A 17,644-nucleotide genomic window follows, 5' to 3' on the forward strand; every position below is an offset into this window, starting at 1 on the left:
TCAGAGTGATGCTACCTGTGATCAAAGGAACCTGCGATTTCTGCTCCGAGTGACACTGAGATCTCTGACATTGGGCTCCTGCTCCCCTCTCCTTTCCTCCTCCATTGCCCAACTTCTCCAGAGCCCCCATGGAGGTCTGCACAGCTGGCAGGAGTCTGGCTCCCTCCTTCTCATACCCAGCATTGGTCAGCACAGCTGGATTGGTTTCTGGCAGATGCTGCTGCTGCCCCTTATTCTGGGATGAGCAAAGGGTGACTGAGTGCACCCACCCGCTTTGAGGAATGAAACAGATTTCAGCATGGCCTAATGCCCCATGTAGAATTGTGCAGCTCCTTAAAGCCTGGATGTGGGAGGGCAGGGGAAGGAATTCTCTCATTTGCTTCTGTCATGCAGCCTTTCCATCAGGAGTGGGAGGGAAGGCACTGGCCGGTGAAGCAGAGAGTTCCGGAAACTCCAGGTTAGGTTGCAGGCATCAGAGTTTTATTTATTCTGAGAGAAGTTTAATGGGGTCAACTCTTAATGGCATTCAAGAAACGCTGAACAAATGGTTTGTCCTTTTAGAGGGGGTATTCTGAACTTTCAGGGCATGGGTCCCCAAAGGAAGAATTTACCTCCCCTGGGAAAACAAAGGAGTCCATAGAAGTCGTTCAGCCGAGCTGAATTCACCACAGGACAGAGCTTGCCATTGCTTAATAAGACCTCTATTGTGTGTCCGATGAAAACATATGGGGAATGTACTTCCTCAGTGAGCCTGTAATTTAGGAAGTCTGTAGCTTCTAAGCAGTCTCACTCCTTTGGTAGGAACAAAGTGTTATTTTGATGGAGTAAATAGACATGAAACAAAACAATACAATGAGATCTCTTGCTAGAAGTTTGACTACCACTTATTGAAACATGTTCTCAAGCTCTCACAGAAAGAAATTGGTCTCGTCAGAGCCTCAGGGGCTGATCACCACTTTGTGCCCGACTCTGTCCTTGACTCCCAGGTCTATGGGGTGGCCATTATGCTTCCCCTAGAGAGGAACTGAAACTTGGAGAGGTTAGTGACTTGCCCAAGGTTACATGGTCGATACTCGGCAGAGCGCTAATTCAAACCAGGGTATCATTTGGATCTTATCAACAGGCTTCGGAATCCTATTTTTTTTCTGTATCAGGGAGCAGAAAATGACAGTTCATGGGTCAAATCTAGTCCACACCTGTTTTTGTGTGGCCCATAAGCTAAGAGTGGTTTTTACATTTTTAAATAGTTGAAAAAAGAGAGAATATTTTATGACATATGATTATTTTATGAAATTCAAATTTCCATGTCCATAAACAAGTTTTATTGGAACAAGCCACACCCACTTATGGATAAATGCCTGTGGCTGCTTCTGCACTTCCATGGCAGAGCTGAGCGACTGTGACAGAGCCCGGCATTTAGCATGGAGGCCTTTTCAGAAAAGCTGGCTGACCTTGCGCTGCACCATGCCAATGCCATGACCAGTGAGACTCTCTAGTTTTAACCCACGTGGTTATAAATGGATCCCCAAGCTGCCTTTCCAAAATTGACCTGGCAATAAATAGTCCAATATTTATTTAATCTATAAATAGTCCAGTCTTCTGTCTTGGGAGAACAGTGATGTTACTTCAGTAGGAAAACACTTCTAAAACAAGAGTGGAGTGAACTCTACATGCCTATGGTCCCTTAGAACTAAACCTCTTTGACTTTCAGAGTATGGGAGGAGACAAGTCCTTTTCTTTCCTTATTCTCAGACTCCCAGTGAATGATCCATGAAAACAATATGAATTTTACACATAGGAAATGTGCTTAATAAGGCAAAAGCATTTTTACTGTTAGGGTTCTTTCCTCACCTGTTTATCTTTTATTATGAGGCTAGAATTTTAGTTTTTTTGTTTTGTTTTGTTTTGTTTTGTTTTGTTTGCAATACAGGGCATTATATGCTACTGTTGTTACACTGTGGTTTGCTCTCAATATAAAACGGAAATTGGGTAATGCATTGAAAATTGGTAGCAGCACTGGTTCAGTTCAAGAGAAATAAAGCAAGATATCCTTTTACTTCACATAATTTTTGTTCCCTATCCTGGCCTCACTTGCAAATCCTAAAGACCCAATTCATATGTGAAGAAACAACAACAAAAACAAAAGTCCTATGGAGGGGTATTCTGAACTTTCAGGGCATGGGTCCAAGACACAGAGTTTGAAGCTAGATAGATGATGGTAATGGTTGCACAACAGTGTGAGTGCCTTTAATGCCATTGAACTGTACACTTAAAAATAGTTAAGATAATGAATTTCCTTATGTGTATTTTACCACAATTAAAAAATTTAGAAAAAAAACATAGCTATCCATTTTAGAAAAAAAATTCAAAAGCTTCAAGGAAGAAGATTTTTACACATAATTCCATCAGTGAAATGAAACAAAAATCCTTATAGAAGGAATTTTGAAAGATCTGAGGCTTTAGTTCGGGCGTGGTGGCTCATGCCTGTAATCCCAGCACTTTGGGAGGCTGAGGCAGGTGGATCATGAGGTCAGGAGTTTGAGACCAGCTTGGTCAAGATGGTGAAACCTTGTCTCTACTAAAAACACACAAAAAAATTAGGCGAGCACCGTGGTGGGTGCCTGTAATCCCAGCTGCTCAGGAGGCTGAGGCAGAAGAATTGCTTGAACCCAGGAGGCGGAGGTTGCAGTGAGCCGAGAGTGCACCACTGCACTCTAGCCTGGGCGACAGAGCAAGACTCCTTCTCAAAAAAAAAAAAAAAAAAAAAAAAAAAAAGAAAGATTTGAGGTTTTATTGGGACAAATGAACATTAGTGCATGTTCATGTGGGTGCTTGTGTATGTACATGTGTCTTCAAGAAAACATCCATGCCCAACTAATTCAGTTCTCTCTGTTACTGCTGTCAGTATTAGAAATAAAAATGAAAATTCTTCCATTTAGAATAATCTCCTTCTTTTAATGCAAAATGCCAGGTACCGTTGTGCTAGCAACAAAAAACAAAACAGAGTAACTATGTCTGAGAACCTATTATAAGTCCAACATCTTACACCAGTGACACCAAAGGGAAAAAGCACATCCCCTGAGCACCTATGAAGACTCTTCTGCAGTATACGTACAAAGGCTGCCGTAGCCGTCAGGGAAAGAGTGAGTTCCAAAGAAAGAGGAAACCACAACAGAAACCTTGAATTAAAAATGGAATTTAGATACGGGCAAGAGTGCCAACCTTAATGAAAAGTCTTCCTCTTCAATCATTAAGCTGTAAAATTAAAGCTGGATGTGGTCTAACGTCTTTTGTGTATTTGCCAATGTTTTCCAAAGGTGAGTAAGATGAAATCCCTTCTGGATGTGCTGTGAGCACTCTGGTCCAGTTTCCCAGAGCAGAGGTGCTGCGCAGTGGGGTTTCTGAAGGCTCTGCTGTTTGGAGTAGGCACATACAATAACAAAGCTGTTTATAGTCTCGGCCTGGCTGCGACAGGGTCAACAACCTATATGCCAGCTGGCGATGACACTGGTCGTGTCAAGTGAAGCCAATGACAAAGGAACAGCCATGCTCTGTCTCTTGGTGCCCACAGCAATACAGTCACTGTAGGCCAGCAACAGTGATCCAGTATGCAGCAGCATGGCGTGAAGCTGACATCAACCTAATAAATGACCACTGTCTTGTCGTCTTCACTGAAACCCTGCATATGCCTCCCCCAAGCCCATACACAAACACTTTGCTTCATATGCTTGAAAGTTGTGGGCTTTCAGGACAAGAGAAAACTAAAAATTACTCTCTAAATGTGGGCACTGTGGATGTGTTGCCAGGTTGTAATGGGTCAGAACCTCTCCTGCCTACCACAGGCCCTGTATAAAGCGTGACTGCAAACAGATGATCCCTAAGCAAACTGGACTCCCAGAAGGGGTTTGTCAGGCCTGTAGATTTAAAAATAAAATACAAGAACTGCTGTAAGTAGTTGCTACCATTTAAAACTCTGGAGAATTCATCTCAAATGCTAGATTTCCAAATTCTTTCGATTTGGAAGCACTGGGCCTCTATGCCCGCCCTGAAACCATTAGTTGGAGTTGCATAGTGGTTGCCCCCACAGCTTCCTATTTCTTGCTACTCGCCTGTTAACTGATATTTGTTACCTGCCTGGCTCTGTTGACTTTGGGTTTGGCTCTTCTGATCCATAGTCATTAAACTCCTTGAGGGCAGTGGTCATACCTCTTGAGCTACACCAGCACCTAGGATTGGTTCCTTACTCCTGTTTCACCTGAGTCGCTCAACTCTGTGCACTATGTGTATTTCATGGGCTCAGGTATCTAAAGTGACTTGACTGCTGAGAGAGGGAGAGAACTGGGCTTGTGGAGCTGGAGGCCCTTGGAAATTATCTAGCTGCTGCAGATCATCAGAATCTAGTTGAGTAAGTATGTCTCTGGGCAAAAATCCACCTCAAAATAGTTTCCTCAGCAGATACCATGCTATAATTTGAATGTTGGTGTCTTCCAAAATTCATGCTGGAACCTAGTACCCGATGTAATAGTATTAAGAGGTGGGGCCTTTTGGGAAGTGATTAAGTCACAAGGATTCCGCCCTCATGAATGGGATTAATGTCCTTATAAAAGAGACCTAAGGAGGGGGGCTTCCTTGCCCTTCTGCCATGTGAGAATTCAGTGAGAAGGCACCATCTTTGAGGCAGAGAGCAAGCCCTTATTAGATACCAAATCTGCTAGCATCTTGTTGTTGGACTTCCCAGCCTCCAGAGCTGTGAGCAATACATTTCTGTTGTTTATAAATTACCCAGCCAGAGGCATTTTGTTATAGCAGGTCTAGGAAAGGCTGTATCTGGGTTTTGGAATCAAACTGTATGTGCTCAACTCTTGGCTCCACAGAGCTGTGTGACATTGGACAAGTTATTTCACCTCCACATCTGATTTTCTTCCTCTTTATAATGAAGATAAAAACAGTATTTATCTCATAGAATCATGTGCAGATTGAATGAGGTAATACATAAACACATTTCCTACAGCACTTGGCTCATAGCTTTAATTACAAGTCTTCCCTATTATTATATCTTCTGAAGCTGAATAAATGAAATGAAAAAATATATATAGTTATTACAGGCCATTTAAAGTTCTTCTGTGTGAAAATATTTTAATAAGACATGGACATAAATCTCTACCATCAATCTCTATTTTAAAATTATACTATTAGTGGCTGGGTGCGGTGGCTTATGCCTGTAATCCCAGTACTTTGGGAGGCCAAGGTGGATGGATCACTTGTGGTCCGAAGTTCGAGACCAGCCTGGCCAACATGGTGAAACCCTGTCTCTACTAAAAATACAAAAAATTAGCCAGTTGTGGTGGTACGCACCTATAGTTCCAGCTACTCAGGAGGCTGAGGTGGGAGAATTGCTTGAACCCAGGAGGCGGAGGTTGCAGTGAGCCAATACCACGCCACTGCACTCCAGCCTGGGCAACAGAACAAGACTCTATCTCAAAATAAAATAAAATAAACAGAATTATACTATTAGAAATAAACAAAGTAAAAGGAAAGGCAGTGACAATCTATCTTATTCTGGATTCACAACATGCTAGAACAGGAGGGAATCTAAACCTATCCTAATGGATTTAAAACTTATTGTAGCAGCAGAAACCATTTCTTTTAATGTAATCTTACACACATGCCATTCATGTGAGTGACGTTGCAGCTCAGGTTAGGTAAAGTCCCTGAACTGGGTTCCAGCTTCACCCAGGAAATTGTAGAACCTGTGTGCTAAGGGCCACAGTTTGGTAACTGCTGATCTTGGCTATGTCTTCTTATTTTTATCAGTGGGAAAATTAAGACCTTTCATATGTCTGCACATAGAAGAAGGCTCACACTGAGGACCAAGCCTGGCCTATCACTGTATCCTCAGAACCCAGCCATGTGCCTGGAGCGTAGTGCCCTCATGGTCCTGGGGTTTGCATGATGAGTGCCATAGTACAGGTGAGGTGCCAGGCTTCTGAAGTGCAGTCTTGGGGGATGGACTTCTAGGGTAGGGTAGTGATCGCTGCCAGCAGGGGGTGACAAAAACATCAATAGGTCTAGCCAAGGTGTTGCATGTAGGATGGATTCTGGGAGAAGGAATAGGGTTGAAGTAAGCAAGCCTAAGCTTACTGACTTACCCAGAGCAACTTCCAGTCCTACAAGCTCCATTCATGGCAAGTGCCCTAGGCAGGTGTACTATTTTTTATCTTTCATACTGTATTTTTACTGTACCTTTTCTACATTTAGATACACAAATACCATTATGTTACAGCTGCCTACAGTATTCATTGCAGTAACACACTGTAGAGGTTTATAGCCTAGGAGCCATAGGCTGTACCATATAGCCTAGGCGTGTAGTAGCTACACCATCTATTTTTATGTAACTATACTCTATGATGTTCACACTATGACGAAGTTGCCTAAAGACATATTTCTCAGAAGGTACTCCCGTCATTATGTGACACATGACGGTACTTCAGTAGAAAGACTAGGTTTCTGGAGTGGTGGAGGGCAAGTTACTGTGAATTGAAAGGAAAGTGAGAAAGTGTAGACAGTTGGCTAGACTGGCTTCTTTCAAGGAAAAGGAGGAAGAAGAAACCACATTGAGGTAATAGGAGTTTTCACGGAGTCAGATTTCTTGAGCAATGAGCTTTACTTTGCAGAGGTAACAGACTTGTGCTGTAGGATGTGGAAAATGGGAAAAGAAATGCAGAGGTCAAAGGAAAACATCACCAGTTTAAAAATGTTGGTCTCTTTAAATATTTAAAAATATTTAAAAATTATTTAACATATGAAAAATTATTTAACATTTCTCTCTTCAAGAAATATGGCCGGGCGTGGTGGCTCACACCTGTAATCCCAGCACTTTTGGAGGCTGAGGCAGGCAGATCACTTGAGATCAGGAGTTACAGACCAGCCTGGCCAACATGATGAAACCCCATCTCCACTAAAAATAAAAAAATTAGCCAGGCATAGTAGCACATACCTGTCATTCCAGCTGCTCTGGAGGCTGAGGCAGGAGAATTGCTTGAACCAGGGAGGTGGAGGTTGCAGTGAGCCGAGATCATGCCACTGCACTCCAGCCTGGGTGACAGAGCAAGACTCCGTCTCAAAAAAAAGAAAGAAGTAGACCTTAATTCTCCTTTCTTTTAGTGTGGGCTGGACTTGGTAACCTATTTCTAATGAATGGGAAGTGGGAAGAGGGTTGGGTTATCACTTCTGACTCTAGTCTATAGAAGATACATGGTGGCTTCCATCTTGGTTGCCCTCTCTGGTATCAGGGCATTCTGGGAGTAGCCAGCAGGAACCTAATGTTTTGAGTGAGAGGTGTTCGTCTCTGAGACAGGGACAATTAAGCCTAGACTTGTAGGATGAGCAGGACTTAAGCTGACGACATGGAAGCCAAAGGACTTGTACATTCAATGGCCTGGAGGTGAGCGGACATGGCCCATTCAAAGAATTCTGGGAAGTTCCCTATGGAGCTATTTGCATATCTCTTTCTTCTTCCAGATCTGCCTCCATGCATTTATTCTTGTCTATTGGTCCATTTACACTTAGATGCACAATGTAATAGGACTCTATTAGCACCAACATCTTGGAATTAATACTAATTAGTATTATGTTCCAGTATAACATTATAGCTTAACTGGCTTTGCTGGTGGTTTGTATACCTGACCTTTATGTATAAAATTATTTCATAGGAGGAAGCGCTCCTAAGACCACACAAGTCCCTAGGCTAGGGACTGCCTGTAACCTGTCTTATCTTCATGCTTTTACTGTGGTGGGACAGGTGGGTGGTGGGAGAAAATATAGTGTTACGTTTCAATAAATAAAACCTTCCTTCATTCAAATCCCAAGTTAATACTCACTTGACATTTTTGGAGCCAAAGAATCTAATCTTATCTGGCCGGGAAATTTAAACTAGACCACACATAGCAGCCAAAATTTGGCAGGCTTATATATGGGCATCAAGCCATACTGACTATTTACATTTTCATGTAAATGCTCATGAAGATGAATTAATCCCTGCTGTGACTGACATCCTGCAGCAATTTCCAACACTGCAGAGAACATTAAAAAAATAAAAAAGTACAATTACTATTTGGTGTCTCAGACTAACAACTCCCCTAAGATACTGAGCAGCTTCCTGAGATGCAGGTTCTGATGGGAAATCTAGGGAGAAATGTTGAGCAGAAGGTACTGAATTTTATTCATTCCTATCTATAAAGTGGGAGAGAAGTGGCTTGGCAAAGAGAAGCAACCATACCAGGGAGCTGAAACAATGAACTGAAATGCCTCGTGTGGCAGCATGGAGACAATGGGAACACATCCCGCAGCTATTTGTGGAGGGAGTGTTGTTAATAGTGGATTATAAAAAGTAGCTCTTGAAGGTAGAGCCTTTGGCTCACTAGTGTCTGAGAGAATGTCCCACAATGATGAAAATGTTCAGTATCTGTGATATCCAATACAATAGCCACTAGACACACGTGGCTTTTGAGCACTTAACGTGGCTAGTAAGGCAAAGAAACTAATTTTTAATTTAATTTTAATCTAAGTGGTCACAAGTGGTTGAAAAAGCCTTTTCAAGTATAAGGTTTGATTTTTCTGATTATAAAAGTGATACATGTTTGTCACAGAAAACTTAGAAAGCCCCAAAAAGTATATACCAAAAAAAAAAAAAAAAAGCATTATCTATAATAATACCAAGAGAGAACCACTGTTGGCACTTTTTGCTCTATTTCCTTTATCATCTGTGGACATATGGTTAGTGATTTTCCAGTATAGTTTTGAATCCTGCTTTTATTACTTAATATTATATGCTAGCAGTTTTCCCATGAGAGACATCTTCAACTACAACTGATCATATTTTAGGCCCTGAAATAAATCAGACTAATCTCATCTCTGATCAAATCAAAAATAAATAGAAACCCTAAAACAAAAATGAACCACCCAACATCCTATAAACTAGAAGCAAAAGTTCTCTGAGCATCAACAAGTGATGATGAATAAATAGGACTGGCAGAGACATGTGGCTATTTGTGCCACATCCCCAGTTACCCAGCATAAGGCAATTCATTGGAAATCATCATGTTTCTTTGCTATTTTTCCAATTGACACTTTAGAATACATCTGCCAAGGCTCCTAAAATGATCTCTGGCAAGCTCCCCCCCTCATCTCTGAGCCTTTGCATTGTTCTGAATGAGCACCAACAGCCGATGCCACCCTGGACACACACATACTTGTCATCTGAACTGGCAAAGTCCCATGGATGCACACTCCAGCTACTCTCAGCAACATGTACACCCCCTCTGCTGCCGTGGTGGGCTTTTTTTTTTTGGAGACGAAGTCTCGCTCTTGTGCCCCAGGCTGGAGTGTGATGGTGCGATCTCGGTTCACTGCAACTTCCGCCTCCCAGGTTCAAGCGATTCTCCTGCCTCAGCCTCCCGAGTAGCTGGGATTATGGGTGCCTGCCACCACGCCCGGCTAATTTTTGTATTTTTAGTAGAAATGGGGTTTCACCATGTTGGCCAGGCTGGTCTGGAACTCCTGACATCAGGTGATCCGTCCGCCTCAGCCTCCTAAAGTGTTGGGATTACAGGCATGGCCCACCGTGCCCGGCCCATGGTGGGCTTTAATCCACGTAGGGCTCTCTAAGCAAAGAGATGAAAGATGACAGGGCTGCTGACACACCATGTCAATAGTAATCCCAGTAAGCCAGTAATCTCAGTAGTAACCCATCAGTAATCTCAGTAGGTCAGGCTGGGAAGATTCTAGGGATGATCTCTTTTACAGATGGGGAAACTGAGGCTCAGAGCCATTACATGCCTTGCCTTATGTGGTAACTAATGTGGTAGCATAATAGTGGAAATGCCACTGTAAAGGCCAAACTGTCAGCTTCACAGGCTGCAGCTCTTTCTTCTATAATGGCTGAGTCCATGTCCAAGCCATCTGGCTGAAGACCAAGGAACCCTCCTGACAAGGAGCAACCCAGCGGCCTCTGTACAGATGATGTTTCAAAAGAAAAGGTCCTTTCAAAAGCCCCACAGTGGCTCTTCATTGCTGGCTATTTTAGGGAGTAGCTCTGGCTCATGCAAGAGGTTCTGCTTCTTTTCACAGTCCTGACTTGATCATACCATTGCAGGCCAACCTTGGCTACTGCACTCACCCAAGCAGCTCTGAGAGAAGTGTAGCTGTGGCCTGGCTACCTCTTAGGGCAACATGAGGTCAGCGTATTCTGGGGCCTGGATAGGCTTGTGGCTGGGCCTTTATGAGACAAGGCTTTCCAAATCTTTGGTCCTCAAATTGTTCTAAAAAGCACCCATTTTTAAAGGATAGTTTTGGTGGTAGAGCCTACCATAAATCTCAATCATTAGCCAAGAGGCACCTACACACTGGGGGTGGGGCGTGTGCTTTGGTGTGACAAAACGGCAGTGATAAGGGATGGAGAGGAATGTGGTTCAGATGTTGAGAAACTGCCCATCACATCTGCTGGAAATAATAGTAACAAGTCTGGCCAGGTACCATCTGTAATCCCAGGACTTTGGGAGGTCGAGGCAGAAGGATCGCTTGAGCCCAGGAATTCCAGACCAGCCTAGGAAACATAGTGAGACCCTGTCTCTACAAAAAATTTTAAAATTAGCCAGGTGTGGTGATATGTGTTTGTAGCCCCAGCTACTTAGGAGGCTGAGGTGAGAGAATCACTTGAGCATGGAGGCTAGAGGATGCAGTGAGCCATGATCACACCAGCCTGGGTGACAGAGTGAGACCCTGTCTCAAAAAAAAAAAAAAAAGTAACAAGTGTGAGGAGATGAAATAATATATGTCAAGAGGAATTAATAGATTATCTGGAACTGAAGAAATGAAGTTATTAATTATTTCTTGAAAATGCTTGCCTGTCATGCACACGGTAAGAATTCCACGAAGGGGTGTCTGTCATACGATGATGTGGGAGGATGAGGAGCAACAATGAACAGGACTGCATTTCTTGTGTGTGTGTGAAGCGCTCCCATATGGAGTTTCACTTCCTTCCCACCTCCCTCTCCATGCGGCAGTGGTGGCTGTGTGGTTTGAGGCCAGGGAGGCATGAGAAAAACAGAAAAATCTAGAGACACATCACATCACAAAGATGAGCAGTGCTGCCGAGAGGGTGTTCTATGAATCATGATATCTCTAAGATGTCAGTGTGTGATAGCAAAAGAAAAAAGTCCAGTAGCCAAATGCAGTTAAATTGGGCAGGCTACACAAAATTGAAGAAGTTTCTTTACTGGATGCCTTCTCAAAGCCTTTGATATGCTATTGTACACCGTAAATCTTCAAGGGTGGAGACGATGCAGTATTTTGTAAACTCATTTGACCACAGAAGGAAGTCTGTTTTCACTGACCATCACTCAGGACTGGCATTTTGAGGAGCTCTCTTGGCAAACACTGATCTTCAGATTTTTCTCCTTTTTGCTTTACTTCCCCACCCCACTAAGCTAACTCCCAATCCTAGAGGAGAAGAGATGAAGTGCTAAAAATGGTAATTTTCACATTTGAGGGTAATTGTCAGCTAGGGTCTTTCCCCTCAACGTGTGGTCTGGGAGCCAGCAGCATCCATATCATCTGGGAGCAAAACGAACATTCTTGAGTCTCCTTCTCTCAGATGTACCGAATCAGAATTTGCATTCAGCAAGATTCCCCCGGTGATTCATATGCACATTGAAGTTTGAGATGCAGACTCAGGGTGCTTGGTACTAGGCACTAATCTTAATAATTCTGATTTAGTGTATCTGGGGTGAGGCCCAAGAATGTACTTACAAAATATTTCCTCCGGAAGATTCTGATGCAGGTGTGTGTGTGTGGACTCCTGAGAAACCCCTATGGTCCAGGCACCCTGCTATAAGGTAACGGAACAGCCCTGTGGTAACATTTGGTTTCACAGCAGCACCTCGACAAGGTAGGTGATGATATAATCACCCTCATTGTTAGAAACAAGAAAATGGAGCCTTGGAGAGAGAATGAGAAGGTCCTGGACCAAGGTCACCCAGGGGTCAGCAGGTGCATTAGGGTGAACAAGTCCCCTCCTGTCTGTCCTCCCCATCTCACCAGTCTCTCTCCTCCCCTGCCCTAATCAGCTCTTCATTCACAACTACTGCATTGCTAACAGCCCTCTCTGAGTCTGCTTTTGTTTCCAGTGAAAGGCCAACAAAACACTGTGGGCTATTTGTGCTTGCTAATGATAATTCTGATTAGTTTAATTCTGTCAGCTGACTCCCTGGCAGCCAAGGGCCAACAGCAGCCTGCTTATTCAATCAGGGCCTGGCCCATTTTCTAATTATCAGCATCATTTGGGCTGTTTCCTCCAACAGGCAACTTGCTTGAGTTCAAGTTATCTTCAGCTGTTGCATTTACATGAGTAATGGATGATCTGTCACGTCTGTGTCTGTGTCAGTGTGCCAGGCTCCCCCTCCCTGCTGGAGACCAAGTGAAATGGCATGTGTTTGCCTGGGTTCCCAGGCTGCTGGCCATGGCGGCTGAACAGCAGGTCCCAATGGGAGCCATGAGGCAAGCTCTGGCGGTGGATGGATGTGATGGTCTTCACCAGGCTAGCCAAGGTGACCTCTTCCCAGCTTCTGAATTCCAAACTGTATTCCCACTCAGAGGCCTGATAGGATGACCAACCGTCCTAGTTTGACAGAGACCAAGGGTTTTCCCAGGACATGAGAATTTCACTGCTAAAACAGGGAGGATTGGTTACCCTTTGTCTGACACACCACGGCACAAAAGCAGTGTGAGAGGATTCAAGATTTCCTGGGGGATCTATCTGGAATTTGGAACAGAGAATGACTGAGAGTTGAGGCCTTGTCTTTCTCTGTGAGGCCTAAAGCTTATGATGCATCCCTGCTCTCTTATTTTGCTTTTAATGTCTATTGCTAATCTGATAGGATGAAGCATTATTCCCAACATGGAAATGGGTAAGTGGAGGTCTGCAGGCATGTTCTGAGATAAGGGGCGTATTGAAGACAGTAACCAGTGTGTAACCCCTTTGAATGGAGGTGCATCATCCTTCAAGTACTCTCCCCAATTCAAATACATATTAAGGATTTATTAGGTACTAGGAACCCTAGGCAATGCAGGAATATGTCCTTTATATTCCCAGCCTTCAAAGAGTTGACAATCCCGTGGGAGTGACTGATACAAATACAATTAACTACATCTGCTAGGAGTCTACCTAGGGAATCAATCACTAAGACAGAAAGAGGTCATGGGAGCTAGGGAAGGGAGAATTCAGGAACATCCACCAACTACAGCCCAGCTACTGTTACAGTCATTATCTCACTTAGCTAATATTTCTTAAGCACTTACCATGTGATTAATCCATTTCCTTTTTATAACTCTTATTATTATACCCATTCTATGAATGAGGAAAATGAAGCTTTGAAAAGCTATACATCTTGCTCAAGGTTGCACGTTAGTAAATGCAGGGTCCAGGACTGGAACCCACAGACTAAGACTTTTCTTAGGCACTGTATGATACTGACTCTCCTACCCCAGTGGGTTGCTAGATGGATCCCCAACACAACCTGTGTGGTAGATACTCAGTCCACATCAGACAAAAGCAACCAGAGATGTGCGGCTGTGCATGGTGGAGGCAAGGCAGAGGGAAACATGAGGTGGTGGTGGGGTCTCAGAGTTCCATACTGTGGAATCCCAAGGCATGACACCAAGAATGTCCCACCAGTGGCGTGGGAACTCTGGGAATGCCGATGTTCTAAGGGAAACTGGCTGGACACATGCTGCCCTTCTGGCCCCAGCTGCATTCGATTCTAAAGAATGTACAACTAGAATGTGAAGCCAAATGCCTGATTCCTTCATCATCCTTTGAGGGCCAAAAATGGGTGACATTTATTATTTTATATTTTCAGACTGTATTGTAAATGTCTTGAGAGCATAGATTTTTTACGCACATAGACTATCTGAGCAACTAGAGTTGCATATATAGAGTATCCATATATGCAAATCAAATAAAAATGTGTTGACTTGAGATGCTATGCCTGATTTGAATATGTGCACTGTAATAGTATTAGCAGTTAGGTATCCTAGCACTGTCAACTGTTGAAATGGTCATTTCAGCAACAGCAATCCACAAGCCGTAAACGATCTACTCTTAATGGACACTGCATGTGCTAAGTATTCAGAGCCTGATAGTGTATGATTAGCCTCAGAAACATTCTTAATATCTATTTCTATTCCTTTATAGGTTTTGGTTAGTGTAAAACAAATAGGTAAGTTCTGACAATTAAGCATTTAAAAAGTATAAATATTTACAAGCATTAAAATTAATTTCCCTGTAATTATAATTAACACACAAATGTAGGAAGTATACTATTGCAAGCAAGATTTAAAGAAATATAAACTTCTGGGGAATAAAACCTGGTACCTTTCTTGCTCACTTAAACTGTTAAAAATTTCTGGTTAACCTAATTTTATCCCAGTCCCTCAAAGAGTCTCATGTCTAGGATATTGACCTGTTTGAGGCCATTCTGTGATTCTGAGACTTCAAGTTAGTTCCTGGCACTGCCTTGGAGCCCTTTCTTCAATTATAGAAAATAACTGAGTTTTCTGACAGCAAAGAAAGCCTTTCTCTACTTCATAACTTACACTCAGCTTTTTCCTACAATGTTGTCTTTATGCTTTCAGGCATAAAGGAGAAATTGACTTTCAGCTCTATCTTGGTGTTTCTGATCCCTTAGCTCAGTGAAACTGGAAGTGTGAGTGCTTCCACAGCCTCTTCCGTCTTGTGGGCCTTCGGAGAAGTTATTTTGCATCGACCTGAACATTACTACAGAAGAGAACCGAACTGAAACCATCTAGGAGATCGCAGCAGTTTCTTCTGGCTCTTCATTTACATGGCCCTTGTCCATCTTTCCTCTGTCCTTGACATTTTCTGAAATTAGCTTTATCAATTGTTTCTAGTCTTAACTCCTTTGAGCTGTTTGCACAACCTTATCTTCCCACAGTGGCGGTTTACCCAAAACAGCCTTTTATAAAACTCAGCCATCAATGAATTGTAGCTTCTTTCCATACTATTTGTCCAACTGCATTTAGAGACAACTCGGTTCCTACCTCAGAGCCTTCTAGAGATCTCTTGTGAAAGAAAATGAAGAAAATAGGCCCTTTTTAAAGTAAATATGTGAGACATCTCAAGTGTACCCCAAAAAGTCTTGCTTTGTTCCAGGACTACTGAGTAATGCAAAAAATAATAATAATAATAAAAAATATATATATATACACACACACACACACATATAGTATTATATATATATAGTATTATGTATATATATTTTTGCCATATATTCTCATAGCACAATAATAAATTTCAAGGTGAAAAACACTAAAGGTGATATGTGAAAATCACCATATTCTTTGCCAGGTGCAGGCACTGTACTGTATTAAACATATCTCTTATTTTTTGTGTTTTGATTCTTTAACATCAAAGTGGCCTTTGATCCTGGAGGGACTGCCCCTCCCAGAGCTAGCCAATTCCTAGTGATGGTAAACAATTTGCCCTCAAGCTGTTTACACAACAACCAGTGCAAACCAATCCTGCAGAGCCTGCACCCCAAATACTTCCTCCATCAGGGTCTCGCCCTAACCACCCAGGGCCAGGTATCAGATAACTAGGAATAACCCCTAGGCTCCAGAGATTATTCAAATTAGCCAACCCTAAACGTGCTTACTCTGTCTGGCCCATTCCTTCCCATGAAAACCACAGTGAGGGTTCTTGCCCATGCTTTCTCTGCTCCCTCGGTCTCCTGACTAACCCTGGTGCTTTCCCATGTGCTCTCTGGTGGCGCGGCATGGCTCTTTCTCTTGGGATAAGTATAACAAATTCTCTTTTCAATGACAGTCATCTGATCTGTTAGCTTTACCATACCTAAATAATAATAAAACCTGGCCAGGCGTGGTGGCTCACACCTGTAATCCCAGCTTTGGGAGAACAAGGGTGGAGAATTGCTTGAAGCCAGGAGTTTGAGACAAGCTTGGACAACATAGTGACATCCCATCTCTTAAAAAAAAAAAAAAAAAAAAAAAACAGCCATGCCAGCCTATAGTCCCAGCTACTTGGGAGGCTGAGGTGGGAGGATTGCTTGAACCTAGGAGTTGAAGGTGAGCTATGGTGAGCTATGACCTTGCCATTGCACTCCAGACTGGGAGACAGAGTGAGACCCTGTCTGAAAGAAAAAATAAAAATAAAAATAATAAAACCCGTGTTTTAAAATAGGTACATAAAGAGAAAGGGATACAGGGTGGCAAAAGAGGACAGCCTGGCTCTCGTACTCTGGTTGTTCAAATGAACTTGGATGAAATGTAGTTGCTCTGTCAGTTATATTTAGCAAAACAGCCACCTTGTATTATATGGGGGCATAATATAGTACTCAACAGAGCCACTAAAAAATCCTTTGATCAAAGTGTCTGCATTGAGATGCTGCATGGTACAAAAGATGATGAGGTTTTTAGGGGTCCTTGACTTCTGAAGCACAGATTGAGTGCCATTGGAAAGACAGCTTTTGAAGAAAATAAAAGTATTCCCCATTCACCTAAACAATAACACTAAGGATTTAATCATATCAAATGTTCTCTATTCTAATATATCTCATTGAAACTGCAACACGGAAAACTCAGTGTGAAAAGCAAAGTCCCTGTGAGATTGTATTCTTATTTAGGGCTTACCTTCTGTCACTACCTCTGGAGTAAAGGCTGCCCGAAGGCAGTTTTACCTGACTGTATGCCTAGCAGCTGGCACACAGTAGGTGCTAAATATTTATTTACCTACTGAAGAAATGTTTCTGATCATCTTTGATTAACAGAGTGAGATAATATAAGATATCAAAGATGCCCAATTAAGGAATTCAGTAAGTGGAAGAATGACTTTGGAGCTGAGAATTAAAGCTACTCCCTCTGATCCAAACTATTATATTCCCACTACATTCTGCTACCTCTTGGAGAGTAATCTCAGACACTTATTTGGTGACAGTGGACATCTTGGCGTCTCCTGGCTGTTTGTTGACCACTAAACCCCCTTCAATTCTGCAGCCCTCTGCTAACAGCTAGCCATCAGTGAGCATTTTCCAGGGATTGACAATGCAATATGACAAATGGCTGAGCTCCTGGGGTGACTTGGATACCATTATTGCATGGTGCCACTTACCAAAGGCTCGAGCTCCTTGCGGTCTATGAGGTTCATCTCTGTGACAAAGTAATAGAAATGTTTGTAGCAGGTGTTGACATGGGCCTCTGCACCCATCACAATGACCCGGTCGAAGTGGTGGATGTAGACGTGGACAAAGACCCGGAAAAGGCGGCACAGGATCTTCTTGCAGATCTGAAGGAAGTTCTTTGGGAAGGGAACACCTAGAGAAGAAAAAAAGAAGAAAGAATGAAACCATGACAGGAAAGTTCCTTTTCCCCTTTCCTCTAATATCAGAAAACTGTCTGAGGGTGAGGCTACAGGGAGACTGGCACCCCGTGTCACAGGAGTCATAGGGAGTGGGGGGTGGGGATTGGTAGCAAACTAGAAAGCACCTTCCACCTCCTCATCAAAGGGAGCAGTTGCTGTGACTGCAGCCAACAGTGGCCATATAGGGATGGA

General features: G+C 42.9%; 1 protein-coding gene across 4 annotated transcripts in view; it reads right to left on the reverse strand.

The window, feature by feature from the left end:
* The window catches only part of MOB3B (MOB kinase activator 3B), a 230,853-nt gene that overhangs the window by 42,166 nt on the left and 171,043 nt on the right, over window positions 1-17,644 (reverse strand). For all 4 annotated transcript variants that reach the window (XM_073021703.1, XM_073021701.1, XM_073021704.1 and 1 more), the window contains exon 3: window positions 17,204-17,406. In XM_073021703.1, coding sequence (XP_072877804.1) covers window positions 17,204-17,406 — 203 coding nt within the window. The remainder of the gene's footprint in view (window positions 1-17,203; window positions 17,407-17,644) is intronic.

The sequence above is a fragment of the Chlorocebus sabaeus genome, chromosome 12 (genome assembly GCF_047675955.1).
Source record: "Chlorocebus sabaeus isolate Y175 chromosome 12, mChlSab1.0.hap1, whole genome shotgun sequence".
Lineage (NCBI taxonomy): Eukaryota > Metazoa > Chordata > Mammalia > Primates > Cercopithecidae > Chlorocebus > Chlorocebus sabaeus.